Here is a 20,248-nt window from a genome sequence, read left to right as displayed (position 1 = left end):
GTAAGTACCACATTAAATTACTTCAGAGATTGCCTATAAATGATGATACACTTTTTTTTAACAAATTTAACCCCACTTCCTCTGTGTCATTCTTAGTCATGTAAAGTACCCGGGTATTTATAAGGGTAAATACCAAAAATGAGTAATTTTCAGTGAAATCTATACTCACAATACAAGTATTGATTAAAATCAACCCTTTTGACTAATAATAGATATTTAATTTTAGACAATGAGAGCAATTTTGGAGTAACGAATGTTGAGGTTGGTTTTAAATTGATAAAGAGTCTATAGTGGAAAACAAAGTGAAAGATAGCATCAATTACAGGGAAAATTGTGATACTAATTCAAAAATCCTGTTTGAAAAATTCCTAAAACCAAATTTGTAATGGATAGGAAAATAGCTTTCTAATTCCAAATGTTTATAGTTATTTTTTTTTTGGAAATTACAATAGTTATTTTTTTGGAAATTACAAAAAAGTAAATAACAAGGTTTTCATTTTAAAAGAAATGTATCGTGTAAGATACTTTCAACAGCTACATTGCACAATATCTGTTTTCTTTCAATTCATTTGGAAAATGAACTAAATCGCAAAATATATCCATTCCCGAGCACTATCACTAACAAGTTGCTTAGGTTTTTGAGCAATAATCTGAATGAGATTAAAATACTTCATAGTCGGACTGAATTTGAATCACCACCTGAACTGCCCAAATTATCTGATCTATATAAGACCTTCTTCACTTGAAAGTGATTTTATATTTTCTTATGTCGTAGGATAGACCGACCAGTTGATGAACATTGACCCACTATTTCATGAAAAAAAAATGTAGTATTTAGCACATGAGTAAAAACATTTTAACTGAAATGTATAACTTTTAAATTAAAAAAAAAAATGTAAGAATTAGGGACATTCCCTTCCAGTTTTTTTTTTTTTTTTGGTTGGGGGATGGTGGCATGATAAATAAAAAATCTAGTAACCAAGGTAATCAACACTTTAACAGTGGACAAGCATAGCATTCAATCATTTCCTATCAGGAAATGTAAAAATATTTTTTTAATCTTGAAATTTATTATTGACTCACTTAAATTTTTTGAACTAGCATGTAGTAAATAAAGATTCTTTGATTCACAACTTTATTTTTAATAATCTCAATAAAATTTTTTGTACATTCAACTTTTTTTTACAAAATACCCAATTTTTGGCTTTTTATTTACCTAGACTCTTCGAGAAAAATACCAAAAAAAATTTTTTTTCTACCCCTTAGAGCAGGAATTATAGATGGAGGGAGGAAGTCTAATCATTGGCTTAGCGAAAGCTTGGGCAACAATCTGAAGTCACATGACTGAACAACTACAAATGGCTGACATGTTTTGCATGAAACTAACGAAAGAAACCTGATTTATTCCAATGCTTCGCTTTAAAATTTGTCACGTGACTTGGTGTCTTTGTTTCACAAATGAAAGTCTTCACTCCCTCCATTTTATCTCTCCTCGATGACCTACCCACTGGGTATCTACCAATCCACATCACTAGTCACACTTCACTTTTTACTTTTCTTTGCCACACGTCAGGTTTTCATAAGCATATTTTTCTTTAAAAAATGTAATGTCAAACTTCTTGCTACCCTCTCCCTTGTCACAATTTTGCAAACCTCTGATTCCCTTAAAAGTGTGAGGTCATTTGTGGATGGCTTACTAGAGCTTGAACGATAGTCGCTGTGTCACTTTTGAGTTTCATTCGGGGTTGATAAAAATCACATTTAAAAAAAAAACTTTAAAAATCGGATTTTTTTTTATTTAAATAGATTTTTTTCTAGTTTAAGATTAATTAAGTATGTTTAATACTAACAAATTAAATTGTTCAAGTTACATTGTCTAAATCAGATTCTTCTTTTATATATAAATTGAAAAATACATAAAACTAAAAATATAAAAAAGAGTAGTTAATCACATCTGGCAACCATGGACTGTAGGTGCATATCTGAGTTTGACAAAAACTTGCTTCAATATAAAGTCCCATATCCATATGAATTTATTTCCTAGACATCTTCTAACAATCAAATTAAAAATATTTGCCTTTTCTATTTAAAAAATTAAAATAAATTTAAAAATAATATAGAATTATATTAACTGAGGAAATAAAGAATAAAAATGACATAGAACATTGAATTATTTTTTTCAAACAATGCTTTTTATTGATTTTTATTTAAAATTCTTTTTTAAAGAACCGTAAAATAACATCCCATGATTTTTTTAAAAAAACCCTACATCTTGCCTTTTAAACCTTTAATGCAATTCACCAAGGACAAAAATCAGACTTTTTTCCCCCGGAATTCTTGTCCAATTAATACGCATATTTTATTTTTTAACACTGTTTTGTCTTACTGAATGTTGAAGAGCATTGTATGACAATCACATTTTTAAATGAATCCCTAATTCCAAACACAAACATCTTAGTCCTTTGCAATTTTTCTTTCAATTTTATTGACATCATGATTTTTTTTATTTTTCTTTGGTTTCAATTTACTTTATTTAATAACTATATGAACTGTTCTATTTTCTTTAGTAAGGTTGTATATAATTAATATTTGCTTTTTTATTGGTTTTTTCTACTAAAAATACTTTGAACTTTATACACATTAAGTTCATTCTTTTGAACTTAAAAATCCCTTTCTTAAAAATCATGATTTAAATCAATGATTTTAAAAAAAAATCAATTGATTTTTTTAATCAAGATTTAAATCGCTCAACCCTGGTTTCATTATAAACGTGGAACATCAAACAGTGTTGAGTGTTGTGAAGTGTCAGTTTAATATATATTTTCTCTGTAATAACATATGTACAAAATAAATTTACCAGAAAAATTAGCAATCTAGAGATAGGACCCTACTTGTTGGGTTTATTGTTTCTACATATCAGTTTTTTAACTTTAAGCATCAAGTATGAATCATATATATACAGTGCTGTAGTTAGGGGAAATTTCACCAAAAGAAAAAATGGTTTGAAACGAATTTACATCACCTTTACAATTTTTTTTTTACAATTAAAAACAAAATATTTTACGCAGGGTTGTTTGGTTTAAACCAAGTGGTTTTTTTTTTTTAAACATGCAGGTTTTTTTTCATTGTTTTCCCTTAAATGCTTTCATAAATTTTACATATTATTTGCAAACAGTAAAATTTATTTCATGCAAAGTAACTAGCAAAGCTTTATAGATAAATTACAGATTTAATAAATTTTGAAACTTATATTTTTTAAGGTAATGCAAGTAGAGTAGGCATGAAATTGCGCTTATACCTGCACACTTTTTGTATCACTGATAGACTATGCAGTCAGAGCAAGAAAAGAAAATATATAAAATTATAAAAACAGAAAATATCCATGTAACTCAGTGCTCTTATAAAAAAATATAATGCCAAATTTTCATCTTTCAAAGAACTTTTTTATCCCAATATAGTAAAAGAAGTCTCGTGTATGAATGGTGGAAGAATGAGTAAACATTAATTTTATGGCATTCTTCATCATTAAAACATGTTAAAAGAGTTTTCATTTAAGTTTGTACTGAGGCTTTAATTAAAATGTTTTTTTTTTTTTTTCTTTGATAAAAAAATTCTATTCCTAAATGCATTAAACCAGGAGGAATAATATCTACAATGGAAAGCTTTATAATTTTCTTAAAAACTTATACAAATACAAAAGTGACGACCAGCAACAGGCTCTGGGCCCAGCTAGACTGGTCCTAATCAATTTACAATCCCCAGTGAAAATCAATGACCCTCTTAAAACTATCTACTCCCTTGCTCATTACCACCTCTTCCGGTAAGCTGTTCCGAGGTTCCACTACCCTGCTAAAATAATAATTTTTCCTAACATCCATGTTAGCCTGAGATTTAAATAGCTTAAAACAATGACCCCTTGTCCTGTTTTCAGTGCTAAACTTCAGCCCCGTAACATCTTTCATTTAAATAAATATAAACAACTGAATCATGTCCCCTCGGTCTCTTCTTTGCTCAAGACTGTACATTTTTAGCCTTCTAAGCCTGGAATCATAGTCTAAGTGAGAAAGTCCATTTATTAGCCTTGTAGCTCGCCTTTGAACCCTTTCCAATACATTAATATCTTTCTTAAGATAAGGAGACCAAAACTGAACAGCATACTCCAAATGAGGTCTTACCAAACTTCTATATAAGGGCAGAAGAACTTCTTTAGATTTGTTTGAAATAGATCTATTGATAAACCCAAGCATCTTATTGGCCTTGTTACAAGCAATGCTGCACTGTTGGCTAAACTTTAAATCCTGACTTATTAAGACCCCCAGATCAGTAACTTTGTCTGCCTGACTAATGACTGAACCTTGCAAATAATAACTTGTACACTTATTTCCATGCCCTAAATGTAGCACTTGACATTTCCCAACATTAACAGCCATACCCCATTTATCAGCCCACTCCGTAATATGATCTAGATCCTCTTGCAGCTGTTTTGCTTGTTCTTCATTTTCTACAGTCCCCATAACTTTGACATCATCAGCAAAACAATTCATGTTCCCAGAAATATTTTTGTGAATATCGTTCATAAAAAAAAAATGAACAAAACAGGTCCTAACACTGATCCTTGAGGAATCCCGCTTAAAACCTCACTCCAATTAGAATAATTTCCCCGTACAACTACCCTTTGTTTCCTTCCGATCAGCCAGTTTTTTACCCAAATGAAAGTTTTCCCTCCCATTCCTATATCAGCTAATTTGCTAACTTGTAGTCCTGTTTCTACAGGGTGTTCCATTTTAACCTGCAAGACCTTTATTTTTTGTAACCGTTAGTCCTAGGTGTATACTTCCAATTGCAAAAATGTTCAAAATCAGATTGAGAGTTATTGAAAGTTAGAAGTAAAAAATAAAAAAGAGTCAAAAAATATACGAAATTTAACTTTTTATACGGGCCTCAAGTCCTCAAACTAATGTTTAGAGAAATAATCGCCATTGAAAACTATTACTGACACAAAAAACTGACATTTGTGCGACCAAAACTCAAGAAGATATTCAAGTTCAAAGATTTTAGGGACCATACAGAAAATGAGATAGGAACTTATTGCCCTTTCAGAAGAATGAGATTAAGTAAAAAAACAAGGTATTTTATATTTTTCACTGCTATTCAAAAATAAATGCAAATGTTATGCCGTGATACTCAAAAACACACAACAAAACCTCAAAAAATTTCAAAAACCAGTCTATGCACACATATAATTTAAACATTTGTTAACGGCTATATTTCCCCCCAAAAAGTGTTATTGACGGCGAGTGAAAAGTGGTGTAAGTCACAAAACGCTACGGTTTCATTTCATATCTCGATGTATATTATTAGTACAAATTTCAAACTTTTTAAGCTGGAATGATTTTTCAATGGAGATTAGGGGACCTGGGGCTCATATAAAAAGTTAAATTTTGTATTTTTTGACTTATTTTTATTTTTACTTCAAATTTTAAATGTCTTAACTCTGCATCTGATTTTGAACATTTTTGCAATTGGAAGTATACATTTAGGGCTAACCAGGGTTCGTACACTCCTTCAAAACTCCTCCAATACTCCTTCATTTAGGATTTTTTTTTGAAGGGCCCTTCAAACTCCTTCATTTTGGTTTGAACTCCTTCAAAACTCTTTCTTTCTTAGTTCAAGACTACATAGCTATATAGTCATCCTCTATGACAGTAACTTGAGATATTTCGATCAACAACTTATCGTCGTCACAAGGGCAATTTTAAAGTAGTAATTTCGTATATGGTTTTCTCACAAAGATGTGATTTACAAATTGATCATAGAAATTATAAAAGTAATAAAACTCCACCCTACTCTCAGCGGCAAAAGATCAGTTTGTTTTATTATTTTTTAAATATTTAAAAATACATAAGCAGATGTATAATATTAAGGGATTGTGTTAAAAAATTTTTTTTTAGCAAATCGCAGTTATGATATTGTAAAATGAGTCATTCACAAGTGATGTCATGCCTTGAGGGCAGACGGGCTCATGAAATTGTGACAAGGGGAAGAGAGAGGGTGACAAAAAGTGACATCATGCAGTTATTATAACAATAAGTTTTTAAAAATGACATGTGACAAGAGGAGGAGTAAGATAGAGTATGACACTTTGTGACAAAGGTGAAGGGGGTCAAGCAAGTTGAAAAAAAAGTGTGATGTCATTTAAGGACAGCCCATAAGTACTCCTTCAAAATCTCATTTCACTCCTTCAAAACTCCTTCATTTTATTTCTGAAATTGAGTACGAACCCCGACTAACAGTTGCAAAAATAAAGGTGTTGCAGGTTAAAACAGAACACCCTGTATAATTGTTGTCACTGATACATTAGGTAAATTTATTACATGATTTGTAGCTTTTTTAAAAATCTTTAAACAAAATATGCATTGATCTTTTGATTTTTAAAGTTGTGTATAATGTACATCAGACTTATGATTCATTTTTAGATACTGCAAAATACTTTCCATGTTTAAGAATGCGTGATGTTAATTTTACTTTTATTTTTTTTAATTATAGTAGATATCTATGATTATGAGGAAATTTGCAAGAATTTATTCTTGGTTTAATTAATAATGTCTGAACTATCACAGTAAATTATTTCTTTGATTATTTATCCCAAGACCCATTTACGTATTGTATTTCTCATAATAGTTAAAGATTTTCAAATAATATTCTCCTATAGAAATCTCCTAGTATGAGCAAATGAAATTACAAGTTTTTGCTTACTCTTAATTATTTAATTTTAATTACAAAAAAATTTGGTACAAATATGAATATTAAACATTTCTTACCAATTAATTCATAAAATCTTCATGATTTTCTTAAAATAAAATTGTTTTTCTAAAAAATAGTGTTTTCTTTTGGGAGGGGGGGGAATCACAAAAAAAAAAAAAGGTGTTTATACTAACCCTGATTTTACAGGACAGTGTACCCCAACAGAACGAAAAAATATTAAAATACCATTTCATGTGTTTTAATATTGATTGTTTTTTTTTTTTTTTTTTTTTTTTTTTAGGGTTGTATAAATGTTTCCGTAAGGAGTCCTAATATTCAAAAAAGAAAAAATTTGCCATGGATGTGGACCAGCTGACGTACGACATTCAACAAGAGAGACCGCATGGTTGTGAAATATGTGGTAAGAGATTCAAGAAAGGAAATCAGCTCAGACAGCATCTCATCATCCACAAACCCCTCGATAAACGTCCGTACAGTTGTTACATCTGTGAGAAAACTTTTAACCGATCTCATCACCTGAAGCTTCACGTGATTGCTCACACCAAACAGAGTCCATACAGATGCGAGATATGCGGCCGGGGCTGCAACCAAATGAGCAATCTGAGAAGGCATCTGCAAACTCACGAGTCTGAAAGAAATTTTGCATGCGAATACTGCGGGAAGACGTATGTCGAAGAAACGGGTCTCCAGAGACACTTGTTGAAGCATACGCAGAGAAATGTCTATCAGTGTGATTCTTGTGATAAGACTTTTTACAAAGCCGCAAATCTGGAAAAGCATTCCTTGCTCCATAGCGGCGATAAGTCATTTTTGTGCCATTTATGTAATAAAGGCTTTGTGAGGGAGAGCAGCTTGAAGCAGCATCTGGCCACTCATGCGGACGAGGAACCACACAGCTGTGATGTCTGTGGCCGCCGTTTCAAGAGGTTGGGGAACTTCGAAAACCACCTGATTACACATACCGGATACACTCCCCACGTCTGTGACATTTGTGGGAAGAAATTCTTGCAAATTGGAAGTTACAGGCGACACTTGAGAACGCATTCGGACGTCCTCAAAGGTGCTACTAAGATAAGCTTGGACAGGGGAGATTCGGATATGTATCTCTTGCAGGAGGATGAGGAGGAGGAGGAAGATAGCCCCGAGATGCTGTCCCCAGACATCTCCATCAGAGAGTATGACGCCGATAGCATGATGTATAACAATGTCGAAGGCGATACCCTCATGATTGGTGAGCCCGACGATCAAGGTAACGTTACGGTTATTAGTTCTGCTTGTTCTATGGAAGATATTCAGAGTTTAAGCCAAGATGGGAAGGAGTATTATTTGATTGAAGTTAAGGATTGTTCTACAGAAAATGAAGGAGCTGTTACAACAAAACCTTTTGTGCAGACTCTTTGAATTCTGTTTTGTTATTATGTTGAAAGTTTGTTTTGTTTCAATAAAATAAGTTAAAATATTGACATATATTTAATTGTCACATTATATGTACATAAACATGCATGAAAAAATCAAAATGCAAACAATCTCAACTTACGATTTTTTAAACTCGAATCTCTCTCAGCCTACTCCTGCAGATTTCAAAATTTTATTTCAAACAATGCAACATTTTTGAATAAAAGATTAAAAATGTATATCCTTAGTTTCTTTGACTAAATTGAGTTTCAGCATTGCATTGTTTAAAACATTCTACTCTTTTTATAAGAAGATTCAGTCGCTAAAAATATTTGTATATGAAGAGAAGAAGGGCTGAAATTTTTTTAAAATGATATACTGGTTACTTTCAGCAGCAAAAAATAATTAATTTAATAAAACTAGAAAATTTTTAGCAGTAGTACAGTAAACCCTGTTTAATCTAGACTCTATTAAACAGGCAGCCATTTAGATGTACATACTGTATAAAAGGCGAATTAACGCATTTATGAATTTTTCTTTTATAAGTTGTATATTTCACTCTCTTGAATTAAAAATACAATTTTTACTGTGTACTGTAGTTTATGTACCTTGATGCGATTTAGAGGTTAATTTGTTGAATTCGGATGACCAGGATTCTGCATAAGCCTGGATTAATGAGGTTTCACCGTAATAACATTTTTTTTTAAATATAGAGTTATTATTACACCAATTGTTGCTCAAAAAATGGCTTAATACATTAACAAATCACATGTTTGGCACAAATTCAAAGTGAAAATTGCATTCATCTAGTCTCAAATTTATTTCGGATTGCTATTTTTCTCACATGTCTTCATTTCTTGTTTACATATATCCAATAAGATGCTAATGTCATTGAGCATGTGTGCCCAACTATGTTAGATTTGTCAATGTTTTAAAATATTTTATAAAAAATGCTATGCATATTAAGCTTTTTTCTTAAATGTGAACTTAAATTATTATATTTGATAAAAAATAAAATTTTAAAAATAACCCAGTTTTAATTAAAAAAGAGAAAAAAAAATAAGTTTTTGAAAATTGAATTAGTAGGGTATTAGAAAGATTACTTGGCGTTAAAGGAAAAATAATATACAGAAGCAAATTTAATATTTATGAACTTGTGAAGTCATGACATTAATAATTCTTTCATTCATTTTGCATATTATGATTGACTTGACCAATCAGTGAATGGAAATTAAAATATCTTCCATATTTTGCTAAGTGTGTTAAAGACAGAAATTAAGATGATGGATTAAGGTTAAGCAATGCAAAAAGCAGAGACAAGAATTTCATACTTTGAACAAATTTAATTATAGAATCATCACATGATATATATTACAATGGTCCTGATTTATAGCTAGAGAACAGAAACAAAACATTTTGCGCATAAGAAACAAATCAGCATAGAGTTCTATGTACAACACATGTAAAAAAATATACTATCATTCAACTATGATAACTTTAACTAGAATTTTTAGGAACATATATTTAAATTAATTTATTTACAAAAGAAAACAGGTTGAAAGGCAGATATTACAACAATGAGGGATTCTCTTCCTTGAAATTTAGAACTGAACATCTTGCTAAATAAGTGTATGAATTTATAAAATGAACTTAATACTGCCATTTGTAAAGTCTAGTCAAGCTGTGTTAAATTTTGCAATGTAACAATTTTATTGTTACGTTTTAAGCAAAACAAAGGGGAAGAAATCTACATGCATGTTTTGTTTATAAATATACTTAAAAACAAGCAGATAATGTATTTTATAGTTACCAGAATTGTATATACGAAGAAATAATATTGAAAGACTTGGTTACAGCTGAAAATTAAACAGGAATCTCTTGATGCATTACTATAGATACAAATGCTTGTTTACAGCCTTTGTAACATTAATGTGTCTTGATAATTATAAAATGATACCAACTTGATTAGTAAAAAGTAAAAATTGATTCCAATACTGCCAGCAATGAACAGACTAATGTAGATCACCTGCTACATTAACACCAAAACTTCTTCACTGCCTGCAACTCACTTTTTTGTCAAAATCTTAGCATTTTACCCAGCTTTGTTGAAATCTCTTATTTTAGACAAGTGGAAAAAATTAAGGAATATATCCAGAGAAATATACAGGTCACTGAAAGAGTATTTACAAGTATATCCTCCTCAAATCAGATGGAGAAACTATCATGTTGCATTGTGGGCATAACTTTTTAACTCCCTGCAAAAAAAAAAAAAAAACGAATTAGATAAAAGAAAAAGCACTCCATGTACATATACAATAAAACCTCTCTGAGCGGTCACCCCTCCATTCAGTGAAGATTTGATCACTTAGAGGGGTGGCCATTTAGAAGGGGTTTTTCTACAATTACAAGATTTATAATACAAAATGCAATGACGTTTCACTATTTTTCTAAGGGGAAAATAGTATTTTTACTTCCTTTTACAAAAAGGAAATATTGTATTCACAAAAAAAAATTCAATCAAAAATCGACCTTAATTTTCATTTTGTTCACCCCCGAATGAATGTAGAGTTTTTTTTCGACTCGACCACACATGGATAAGTGCCTAAGAATGTATAGACACGCGAACTATCCATTTTGACGATTCTCGAGTTAATTACAACGAACTTTCTCGTTACGTCTGTATGTACAGATGTGCGTATGTATGTTGCATACCTCAAGAATGGTATGTCCTAGAAAGTTGAAATTTGGTACCTAGACTCCTAGTGGGGTCTAGTTGTGCACTTCTCCTTTTGGTTGCATTCGGGTGTTTTTCTAAAGGGGTCTTTTGCCCCTTTTTGGGGAGAAATCTAATTTTGATGTAAACTCAAGTGGTGTTATAATTTGGCGGACACTTAGCGATTTATCACCAGTTTTTTTTTTGTTTTTTTTTTAATTTGGTTTCAATTTTGCCACTGTTGGTGATATTTAAAGAATAAACTATTGAATCACATTAAAATTAACAATAATGGGGAAATGACATTAAATTGGAGTAAAAGGAAGTCATGTGATGCACACATCAGCTCGTTTATTTTTATTTCTGATGACTTTTAATTTTGTGAATAAAGGATGACAACGTGTGACATCTTAAGTTTTTATTCTTCAAGGAAACAATTTCAAGTTTGATTTTCAGTTCAAAATATAAATATCTAGAGCCACTTGTTTTGTTATTATGTCTGACTTTTCCACATTTTCTACTTTCTCCTAGGTGACTTGATTTGAAAGTTAAGCTTGCTAACGATTACAAAATGTATCAGAAAATTCCTCGTCAGGGTAAGACAGAAGTAGCTCCTGAAATGGCACAAATATTCATTTGTGCTCAAAACGTTTGTAATGCACACTCATACTGGTTAGTTAGTTGGTTTATATCAATGTCAAATTAATTTTAAGTTTTGATTAAAAACATTAAGAAAAACTCTTATCTTCCGCAAATTTGTAAACGAAAAGACGTTTCTCAGATGGCACTGTAATTAGCTAAGCACTCCACTGCTTTATGCTGAAGAGATTTGGTACAGGATAAGTTTAAAAACTCCCCCTGTTTTTCCTTGCAAACATAAAAATTGTTAGACAAATTAAATTTTGAAACTTTTTCATCTTTCCATTTTAATTCAAAACTTTTAAATGAAAATTAGTATTCACAGTGAAAGAAAATACCAGATGGCTCTTTAAAATGCAGCTGTTATGTAAACCATGAAGCTAGTAGAAGTACCGGATAATTCACTTTCTTTTGATTGATAAACATATTTATTTGGAAATGATTAATTGTATAGTTGGTGCTTTAATGCTCATTGCAGATATTTTAATACATAGTTCTTAATATTAGTTTCAAAATTTGTGAAATGACCTATATAATGCCAAAACCTGTATAATGGAAAAGCTCTGGTCTCAAAGTGTGCGTTATAACGGTCTTCTACTGTATATAATTACTACATGTGTTAACTGTTCTAATTCAAAAATTTGCCTGAGAGTTTGAAAAAAATCTGAACAATGAGCTATATTTGTCATGCTTTGGGAAATTTTCAAAAATGACATTTAAGTCAAAAAGTTTGGAGACTCCTATTTCAGTGAATTAATCCGTACCTCGCAGCCACATAAGTCACATAACTTCTACTTTACAGCAGAGAGGAAAAACATTTGCCTGGTGCATTCAAAGAATGGAATGCACTCTTTTAGCAATGGTAAATAATTTAAAAGGAATTATTTTTTAGAATTACGTTCACATGGCTCAATGCAGAATAGGATTCTACATACAATGCACTAATAAACTGAAAATTGTAATTTTTGAACTTACGCTAGTCTGGCTCTGGGGTACAGAAATAAGGAATCATGTTTTTATTTTCGAACATAGGGTAACAGCATCAGTAACAGACAGTCATGACTTTGGATTTAAATACAGTAGAAGACCGTTATAATGCACACCTTAGGACCAGAGCTATTGCGTTATACAGGTTTTTGCGTTATATAGGTCATTTCACAAATTTTGAAACTAATATTCAGAATGTCTATATATTAGCCCTTCAGAATAAGTTTTGTCTGCAATGAGTATCAAAGCACCAATATTACAAATAGTTATTCACAAATAAATATGTTTCACAATCAAAAGAAAGTGCATTATCCTGCACTTCTGCTAACTTCATGGTTTGCGTAACAGCTGCATTTGCTAGAGCCATCTGGTATTTTCTGTTTACTGTGAGTACTAATTTTCATTTAAACGCTTTGGATTAAGATGGAAGGATGAAAAACTGTTTTAAAATTTATTTTGTTTAACAATTTTTATGTTAGCAAAGCAAAATAGAGGGATTTTTTAAATTTTAAAACCTACTGTTTACCTCTGAAAAGTTGTGCGGTTTATAGAGAATTGCATTATATAGGTCGGCGTTATAATGGTCTTCTACTGTAATAATAATTTTGAGCGGGTAAAACTGATGATTCTGTGGCCCTTAAATACGGTGCAACCATCTAGTGTGATCAAAGTGAATTTTATGAGCCAGTTGGTATTTACAAAGTTGTGGTGAAAGGTTATGAACAGCCACCACAAGGTCTGCCGGTGTTTCATGTTCATCTATACATAGTACAAAATGAAGTCTCCAAAAACCGTCTGTGTGTTTGAACTCGCAAAACTCGAGAACTACCCGGCCGATTTCGCTGAAATTTTCACAATTTGTTCCTTTAGGTCCTGAGAAGGTTTGCAGACCAGTTCGAAAAACATTCGATGAATTGTTTTTTTAATTCCAATTTAGGTTCAATTTTCACATAAATTCTCGAATATGGGGGTGAAAAATTACTTGCACATTTAATATTACATATCGTTAGAAAGGGTAGAATTTTCCGCGTTCTACGCAATTTGTTTCAATGCTCTAACTTTATTACGGCGGGAGTTATTTGCGTTTTTAGCTCAAATTTTTTTAGGCTTAGCTGAAAATTAGGTACTACTTTCTTTATTAAATAAATCAATAAAAAGTGAAGGAATTGTCCCACAGCTTTCTTTTTGACGCCATTCGAAAAAGCAACCTTTTTTAACTCCACATCTAACTCGACCTATGGTCGAAAAAATAAGCTTTTATCTCGAAAGGAAAAAAAGTTACAAGCCTTTTTCATCAAATAACAAAAATCGCATTTCCATTCAAATTGTTGTCCATTTTCTTTCGCATTTTAATTCCTTAAACTTATTTTATTTTGTATTTCTATGGTTACGCTTTTTAAATTCATCTTTCTCGATTTAATGTCTTAAAAGTATTTTAATATCTGTCGTTATTGTTTGGAAGGAAAATTTTGCATGATGTTTTTTTTCTCATTTATTTTAGCCTGATTGTTGAATATACGACACTTGACACAATCTTTATTTTCAAGGTGGACCGGGCAATGCAGCTAGTTTGAATTAAATAAGGAATTCTGAAAAAAAAAAAGAACTTTTGCACATTTTGATGAGATAAAGAGGATTCTGCCCATTATATCCATCCTTTCCTCATCCTGTCTGTTGCTGTGTATCTTCAGATTTTTCGGTGTCCGTTACCGGGGGTCGGACCTTTTTTCGAAGTTGAGCAAATAAAAATAGAATTAACTCATTCAGAGGATCGAGAAGCAGCCAGAAGTTAGATGAGATGTAGTTGCATGAGAGAAAAACAGTTTCAGAAGTCCAGAAAATTGCATTAATCTGAGAGCGATGTCTAAAGCATATCTGTTACCGGTGCCGCTACCCTAATTAATATTGAATGAAACGTACCATCGTCATCAACCAACATTCTTCACAGTAAACATGCCAGCAGGCTGTTGATACAACAGGCTTTGTGTAAGGTTCCTGAAAAAAGATTTTTCCTTCTATAGATTCCATACACTTCCATATCAAAAGCACAATAAATATATTATAATTTTTTTGGAAATTATATTTCAATAACCACCAGCATTCATTTTTTTTTTTTGAGAAAAAGTATGTAGCAGATACAAGGCCAGATTTAAACTTAATGAGGCTCTAAGCAGGGTTGGCCGATATATATCATCATATCTATCACAATATATATCCGATATTTATTTTGAAAATATATTTTAATATTTTTGATATTTATTTTTTCAACTACAGTACTTTCAATACAAAAATTATATTAATCATAATAATATTGTTCCTTTATTACTAAACTAGTGGTACCCGCACGGCTTTGCCCGTAATAGAAAAATTAAAAGGTCTTTTGGTTCGCCTGTATATTTACAAATAATGTTTGGTGAATTTTCTGGCCAATTGGCTTGTACCCACGTTACGGTTCCACGCTATGATAATTTCGTAATTTACTCGTCCATCTTATGATATTTTTTTTCTTAAAATTGAAATAGAAAAAGAACCACATCGAATTTTCGAAAAATCGCTTCAAGGTGCACACCCCCATGCTACATACTAACTTTGTGCCAAATTTCATGAAAATCGGCCGAACGGTCTAGGCGCTATGCGCGTCACAGACATCCTACAGATATCCTACAGACATCCAGACATCCTCCGGACAGAGAGACTTTCAGCTTTATTATTAGTAAAGATATAACCAAAAAGTTAAGCACTATATTTTTACGATGCATTAATAAAAGTAAACAAAGTAATATAATATTTCTTTTTAATTTTACATTCACTTTTATTATTAGTAATGTAGCCGTCTGCCTTGTCTAGTGGTCAGTGAAGTCTGACTGTGACAGGAAGGTATGATCGGGCATGGACGTACTTTCTCTCTCCAGTCCTTGTCCTTTCTTTGAGTGAATGCGTTGTTGTGCTGTGAATGGTTGCCTACCCTATAAACGGGTCCTTATGGCATGTGTGTATTGTAGAAGTCGGACTTCACACCAAATTACAGCACAGTTGGAAAAGTGAAGCAACGCACCCCAAATTGCCAGCCTAGCTGGCACACGACAACAACAACAACATTAGTAATGTAACAATTTTAGATCATATTAAATGTGCCTAATTAAATAGTAAACGTTGGTCAGAAAAAAGAAAATGTCTTATGACTCTGTGCCAACTAATGCATATTTTTTATTTCTGAATCACATAACTGTGTAAAAGTAGCTAACAGAAGAAAAATGAGTAAATCAGCTAATGCTAAATTAACTCCATTAAAAATTGACAAAAATGTAAAATGATATAAATAATGAGAGAAACATTAATTGTAAGTCTTCATATTGCAATAATAATGTAAGAAAATAAAGAGTGATTTGAGGATACATTTACTGTTTTGAAGACTTTAGTTTGTGCTGAGTGGAAATGTCGGATATATATCAAAATATCCGATATTTTATCAAACTATCGGATATTTTCAATATTTTCAAAAATATCATAAAATTTTCGAACCCTGGCCCTAAGTTACTTCAGGTATGGGGGCCCTTTTTATAGTCGAAACAACTTTATGCTTGGGTACATTTAACCCATATCTTTATTTTTGTTTTTAATGTTACTTCTGTCTTTTTTTGATTGACCTTGGAGGGGAATTTGTTATATGGAACGTGATGCAGGGACCCCCTTTAAGCTGGGTAAAGAATATCCCCAATCTTAGGGGTTCTGGAAGTATCCCACCCAGAATTTCTTTTGAAAAATAGGTATAAAATCCCGCATTTTGAAGTCTTACGAAATGTAATTTGAACTACAGAACATCAGGGGAAAAAAGGCAAGCAAAAACTTTTTTAAAGTTATTCTTTTGCAAATTAAGAGAATTCAAAATAAAAATTGTTCAAGGTTCAACAAATCGCTGATGATATTAGTCAACCGAGAGGAAGAGCGAGGAAGGAGAAAAGATAATTAATTCTCACTTGCTCACATCGACTTTTGTTATAATTTGATCGTCCCTCCTTCAACGCACCAACAAACACAAATGTGAAATGATCAATAGTGAAAAATGCCTTAAGAAATGATGTAGAGATTCAAAAAGTACGTAACGAGAGACTAATATCCTAACCACCCGAGCAGTTGTTTATATACTTGATAAGAAATAAAATAGAAGCACTTTTCAAGGAGTTTTAAAGACAATTAAAATTATTTCAAGCACTTCATTTCCACTTCCAAATCACTGACAGTTTAATACTTGATTGTATAGTTTTACATGGGGGAGGGGGGGATTGTTCCAACCGTGTAAAAAAAACCCTATTACTCTGCACTACTTGTAATTTTCAATAACAAATAGTGCAGAAAAGGAATAGCGCTAGTGTGATATTTTTTCCTTGTGCTAAACATACTGACAGTATGCAATAGAAGTAAGATAAAAGCAGGCAATTGCAAAAGAACTTCCAAAATACAGAACTCAGGATTAAATACAGTCAAACCTCGTTATCGCGACACCCGGATTTCACGACACTCCGGAAAGGTACAGGTTTCAGACTTTGACAAGAAGGACAATAGAAAGGAATTAAAAGCAGGTGGATTGTAATCCCGGCCGAGAGAAACAGCAAGAGAAGAGAAAGACCAGTGGTCACAACAAACTTCTCCCATGAGAGAAAAAGAGATAAGGGGTTCCTCATTAGATTGAAAAGGGACACACAACTCTCAAAGTGGATAAAAGGATTAGAAAAGATTTTTTCACCTTCGAAAAGTGGGGCTTAGCCATCAAAATCTAATCAAATTGTGGACAAAAGTGAAGACTTTTTCATTGGAAAGTATTGTAGAATTGAAAAAAAATAATAATAATGAATGAAGGTTTTTTTTTTGAATAATTTTTGTTATATTCACCAATAATTCAAATTTACATTAGTTAAATTTAATTAAAAACAAACTATTAATTTCTTCATTAAATCTAATTTATGGTTAACTAATGTTTAATTAAGAATTTTAAAACTATTCTGGTTGTGACGACATTTTGTTGACAGTCTCAAAAGTGTCGTGATAACGAGGTTCGGCTGTATCTAGCAAGACATGAAACATATGAGAAATTTATCTCAAGCAATATGTTACTGAAACCCAGTTTTTATGCAAATGTAGCAAGGAGCTGAATTTGGTCCATTTTGGGGTCCCTCTGTTAGAAATTTTAAATTTCAAAGTTTGTAACTACATTTTTTGAAATTTTCAACATTGACAAGCATTTGAAAATGCAATTGATCTCTTCAAAAAAATTTTTTTAAATAACGCATCATGCAATTTTTGGGAGTTGGGGGGGCTTTAAGCTGTAGCCTGTTTCTTTAGTTTATTGGTAAATCTAACACTGACCATGTACCATTGAATAAATGCAACACTATTTGTCTATCCGTATCTTTTTTATAATCAACCAAATTAAACTTGGAATGCCTATCAGAAAATGCTTGTAACATTAATACAGTAGACCCTCATTTTAAGCAGAATTGATTAGTGACGGTTTAAGATTCAATGTCTTTTTTTTTTATGTGTACAAATTTTGATTTTAAAAAGAAGCATCATTGCATTGCAGGAGAACATTTTCTCCTCCTTCAAAATTCTTACTCCTGAGATTGTTGACAACATGCATTGAACATTTTTTAGGTGCTCCAATAAGCGAGCTTAAATCATTGAAGATTTTTTTTTTGTGACTTGTTCCAGAACTATTTATTTTTAGCAGTAAACTTATTAGACTCATACAATTCAGAGTTCACTAAAGAAGAACTTTTAGAAGTGACAAAGGAAGACAAAACCAATGAGGGTACTCTGACATCGATGACTTACAATCAAAAACTTTTGTACTGAAAGTTTTGAGTTACTCCTTGACAATAGCAATTGGTCTTTATGATTTGTTTGTGAAGAAAGATCTCATTATGGAAGTGATGTGAGAAATTATGGATGTATTAATGCACTACGATGAACTACAGCAAAACATTTTTTACAACTGCCAAGAGACTATCATAACAAATATTTTTATAAACATTAAGTTTGTTTCATGTTTTCTTTATACACCTTGTGCATTAGGGTGTCCCATTCCTGTATAGATTTTTTTTTTTATTTGCAATGTCATAAATTGACTAGGACCAGCCTAGCTGGGCCAAGAACCTGTTGCTGGTCGCAAGGGCGCCCATATGCAAAATTTTAAGGGGGGGGGGGGGGGCTCAAAAAATTTCCCCATGATTTAGCAGAATATTTTACCCATAGAAAACGATTTCAGTTCAGATTAGAGATATTAAAAGTTGACCTTTTTAATAACTTATTCATTAATGGTTGGAAAAGAATTTATACATTTTTGCAAAGAAAAAAGCACTGAAAGCAAGGAAGTTCTCATTTCTAGGGGGGGGGGACATGAGCCCCCCTGTATGGGCGCCTTTGGCTGGTCGTCACATTTGTAATTGTATCAAAATTTACATAATTTTTCAGAATACAAAAAAGGTAAAAACAATGGAACTGCGTTTCATCTTGGGGTATCTTTTCTATCACTCCTTGAAGTTCGTTAATTTTATGTTTCCACAAACCTAAACTATGTGTCTAAAATAGTACAAAAATAGAGTTTAAAAAGTATTTCATTAAATTAAATTATTGAAACAAAGCACCAGAAAACAAATTATACAAATTACAGCTTATAAACAATGACAAAAGTTTAGAATTTAAACTTATTTTTGAGTCTAAAACTTGGCACTTCTGCTCGAGATTGTAATGTGAAAAAAAAGTGTAGAAAGAAGCCCCCCCCCCTTTTTTTAATCTATGAAGCTCCACCTCTATTTTAACAATAATAAGTCTTAATTTTTGCAATATCCCCACATAAAACGAGGGTGTACTGAAGTGTGAAACACAATTTATAAAAGTTGACAATTTTTTAATCATCACTTACCAAACAAATTAAGCATTTGACACTTTTATTGTGTTCTTCTAAGTCCCTGATTTTTTCTTTTAAGGAAGACAGTACCAGGTTTGGATTAGAGTTTCTGAAAAAATAAAAATGGATCTTTATGCTCTACATTTGAACAAACATCAGCTAAGGTCCTTTTATTTGACATGAATACATATAAGAAAACCTTTTAATTTCTAATAGTTTTCATCTTTTGGTGTAGTAAAAATATTCTAAATCATAAACTGCCTCAGATTGTAAAATTACTGTACATCAACTATTTTCATGACCAATTTTAGAGAACTGCATAAGTTATTTCCGGAAAATGCTTTATAAAAGAATTATACATCCTTGACGTGCTCTAAAGGATTAAAATTCATTTCGGAGGAGTGAAATGTGTGAAGAAATGAAGACCATAGTAGTAATCAAATAAATGAATAAAAAATTAAAATAAAATTAAAAAAAAGGCTATCTTTCTATGGATGAAATAAAAAATTGCTAGGAAATAAGAGACGTGTACTATTTATATTTCTACTAAGAATGTTTGACATTTGTCATCTAAAAATAATGATAGTAATAACATTCAAATGTAATAGGTTAAAAAAAAATCCAATTGCTTTGTTGGTCTAATTTTCCATAAAGCTAAATTTTTACTCAAAACACAAAGTGTGAAAAAAAAGGTTAACTTATTTTTTGAGATATTTTCTATTTTTAATGCTCTGTAGGGTGGGGGTTAATTTGTTCAGATTCATAGGCTCACAATATATTTTTTTTTGCATTCAAAACAATTTTTTTTTAACTCTGAGAATGTATCAACAAGTCTTTGCAAA

At 31.6% G+C, this 20,248-nt stretch overlaps 1 protein-coding gene and 1 long non-coding RNA gene across 2 annotated transcripts; one reads left to right on the top strand and one right to left on the bottom strand.

Moving 5' to 3' along the window:
- Positions 1-7,050: 7,050 nt before the first annotated feature.
- On the top strand, positions 7,051-8,216 carry LOC129226424 (zinc finger protein 239-like). Its single transcript, XM_054861027.1, has one exon. It carries the CDS (start codon positions 7,102-7,104, stop codon positions 8,164-8,166), a length of 1,065 nt encoding a protein of 354 aa, XP_054717002.1. The 5' UTR covers positions 7,051-7,101; the 3' UTR covers positions 8,167-8,216.
- Positions 8,217-9,548: 1,332 nt separating this feature from the next.
- LOC129226603 (uncharacterized) lies at positions 9,549-19,514 on the bottom strand. The gene is made up of 3 exons (XR_008580804.1): positions 19,422-19,514; positions 14,420-14,494; positions 9,549-10,415 (listed from the first exon to the last, which is right to left on the bottom strand). It is a non-coding gene; the product is annotated as an uncharacterized LOC129226603 (long non-coding RNA).
- Positions 19,515-20,248: the final 734 nt, after the last annotated feature.

This window comes from Uloborus diversus, chromosome 7, assembly GCF_026930045.1.
Source record: "Uloborus diversus isolate 005 chromosome 7, Udiv.v.3.1, whole genome shotgun sequence".
NCBI lineage: Eukaryota > Metazoa > Arthropoda > Arachnida > Araneae > Uloboridae > Uloborus > Uloborus diversus.
This window is presented reverse-complemented; position numbering and strand designations above follow the sequence as displayed.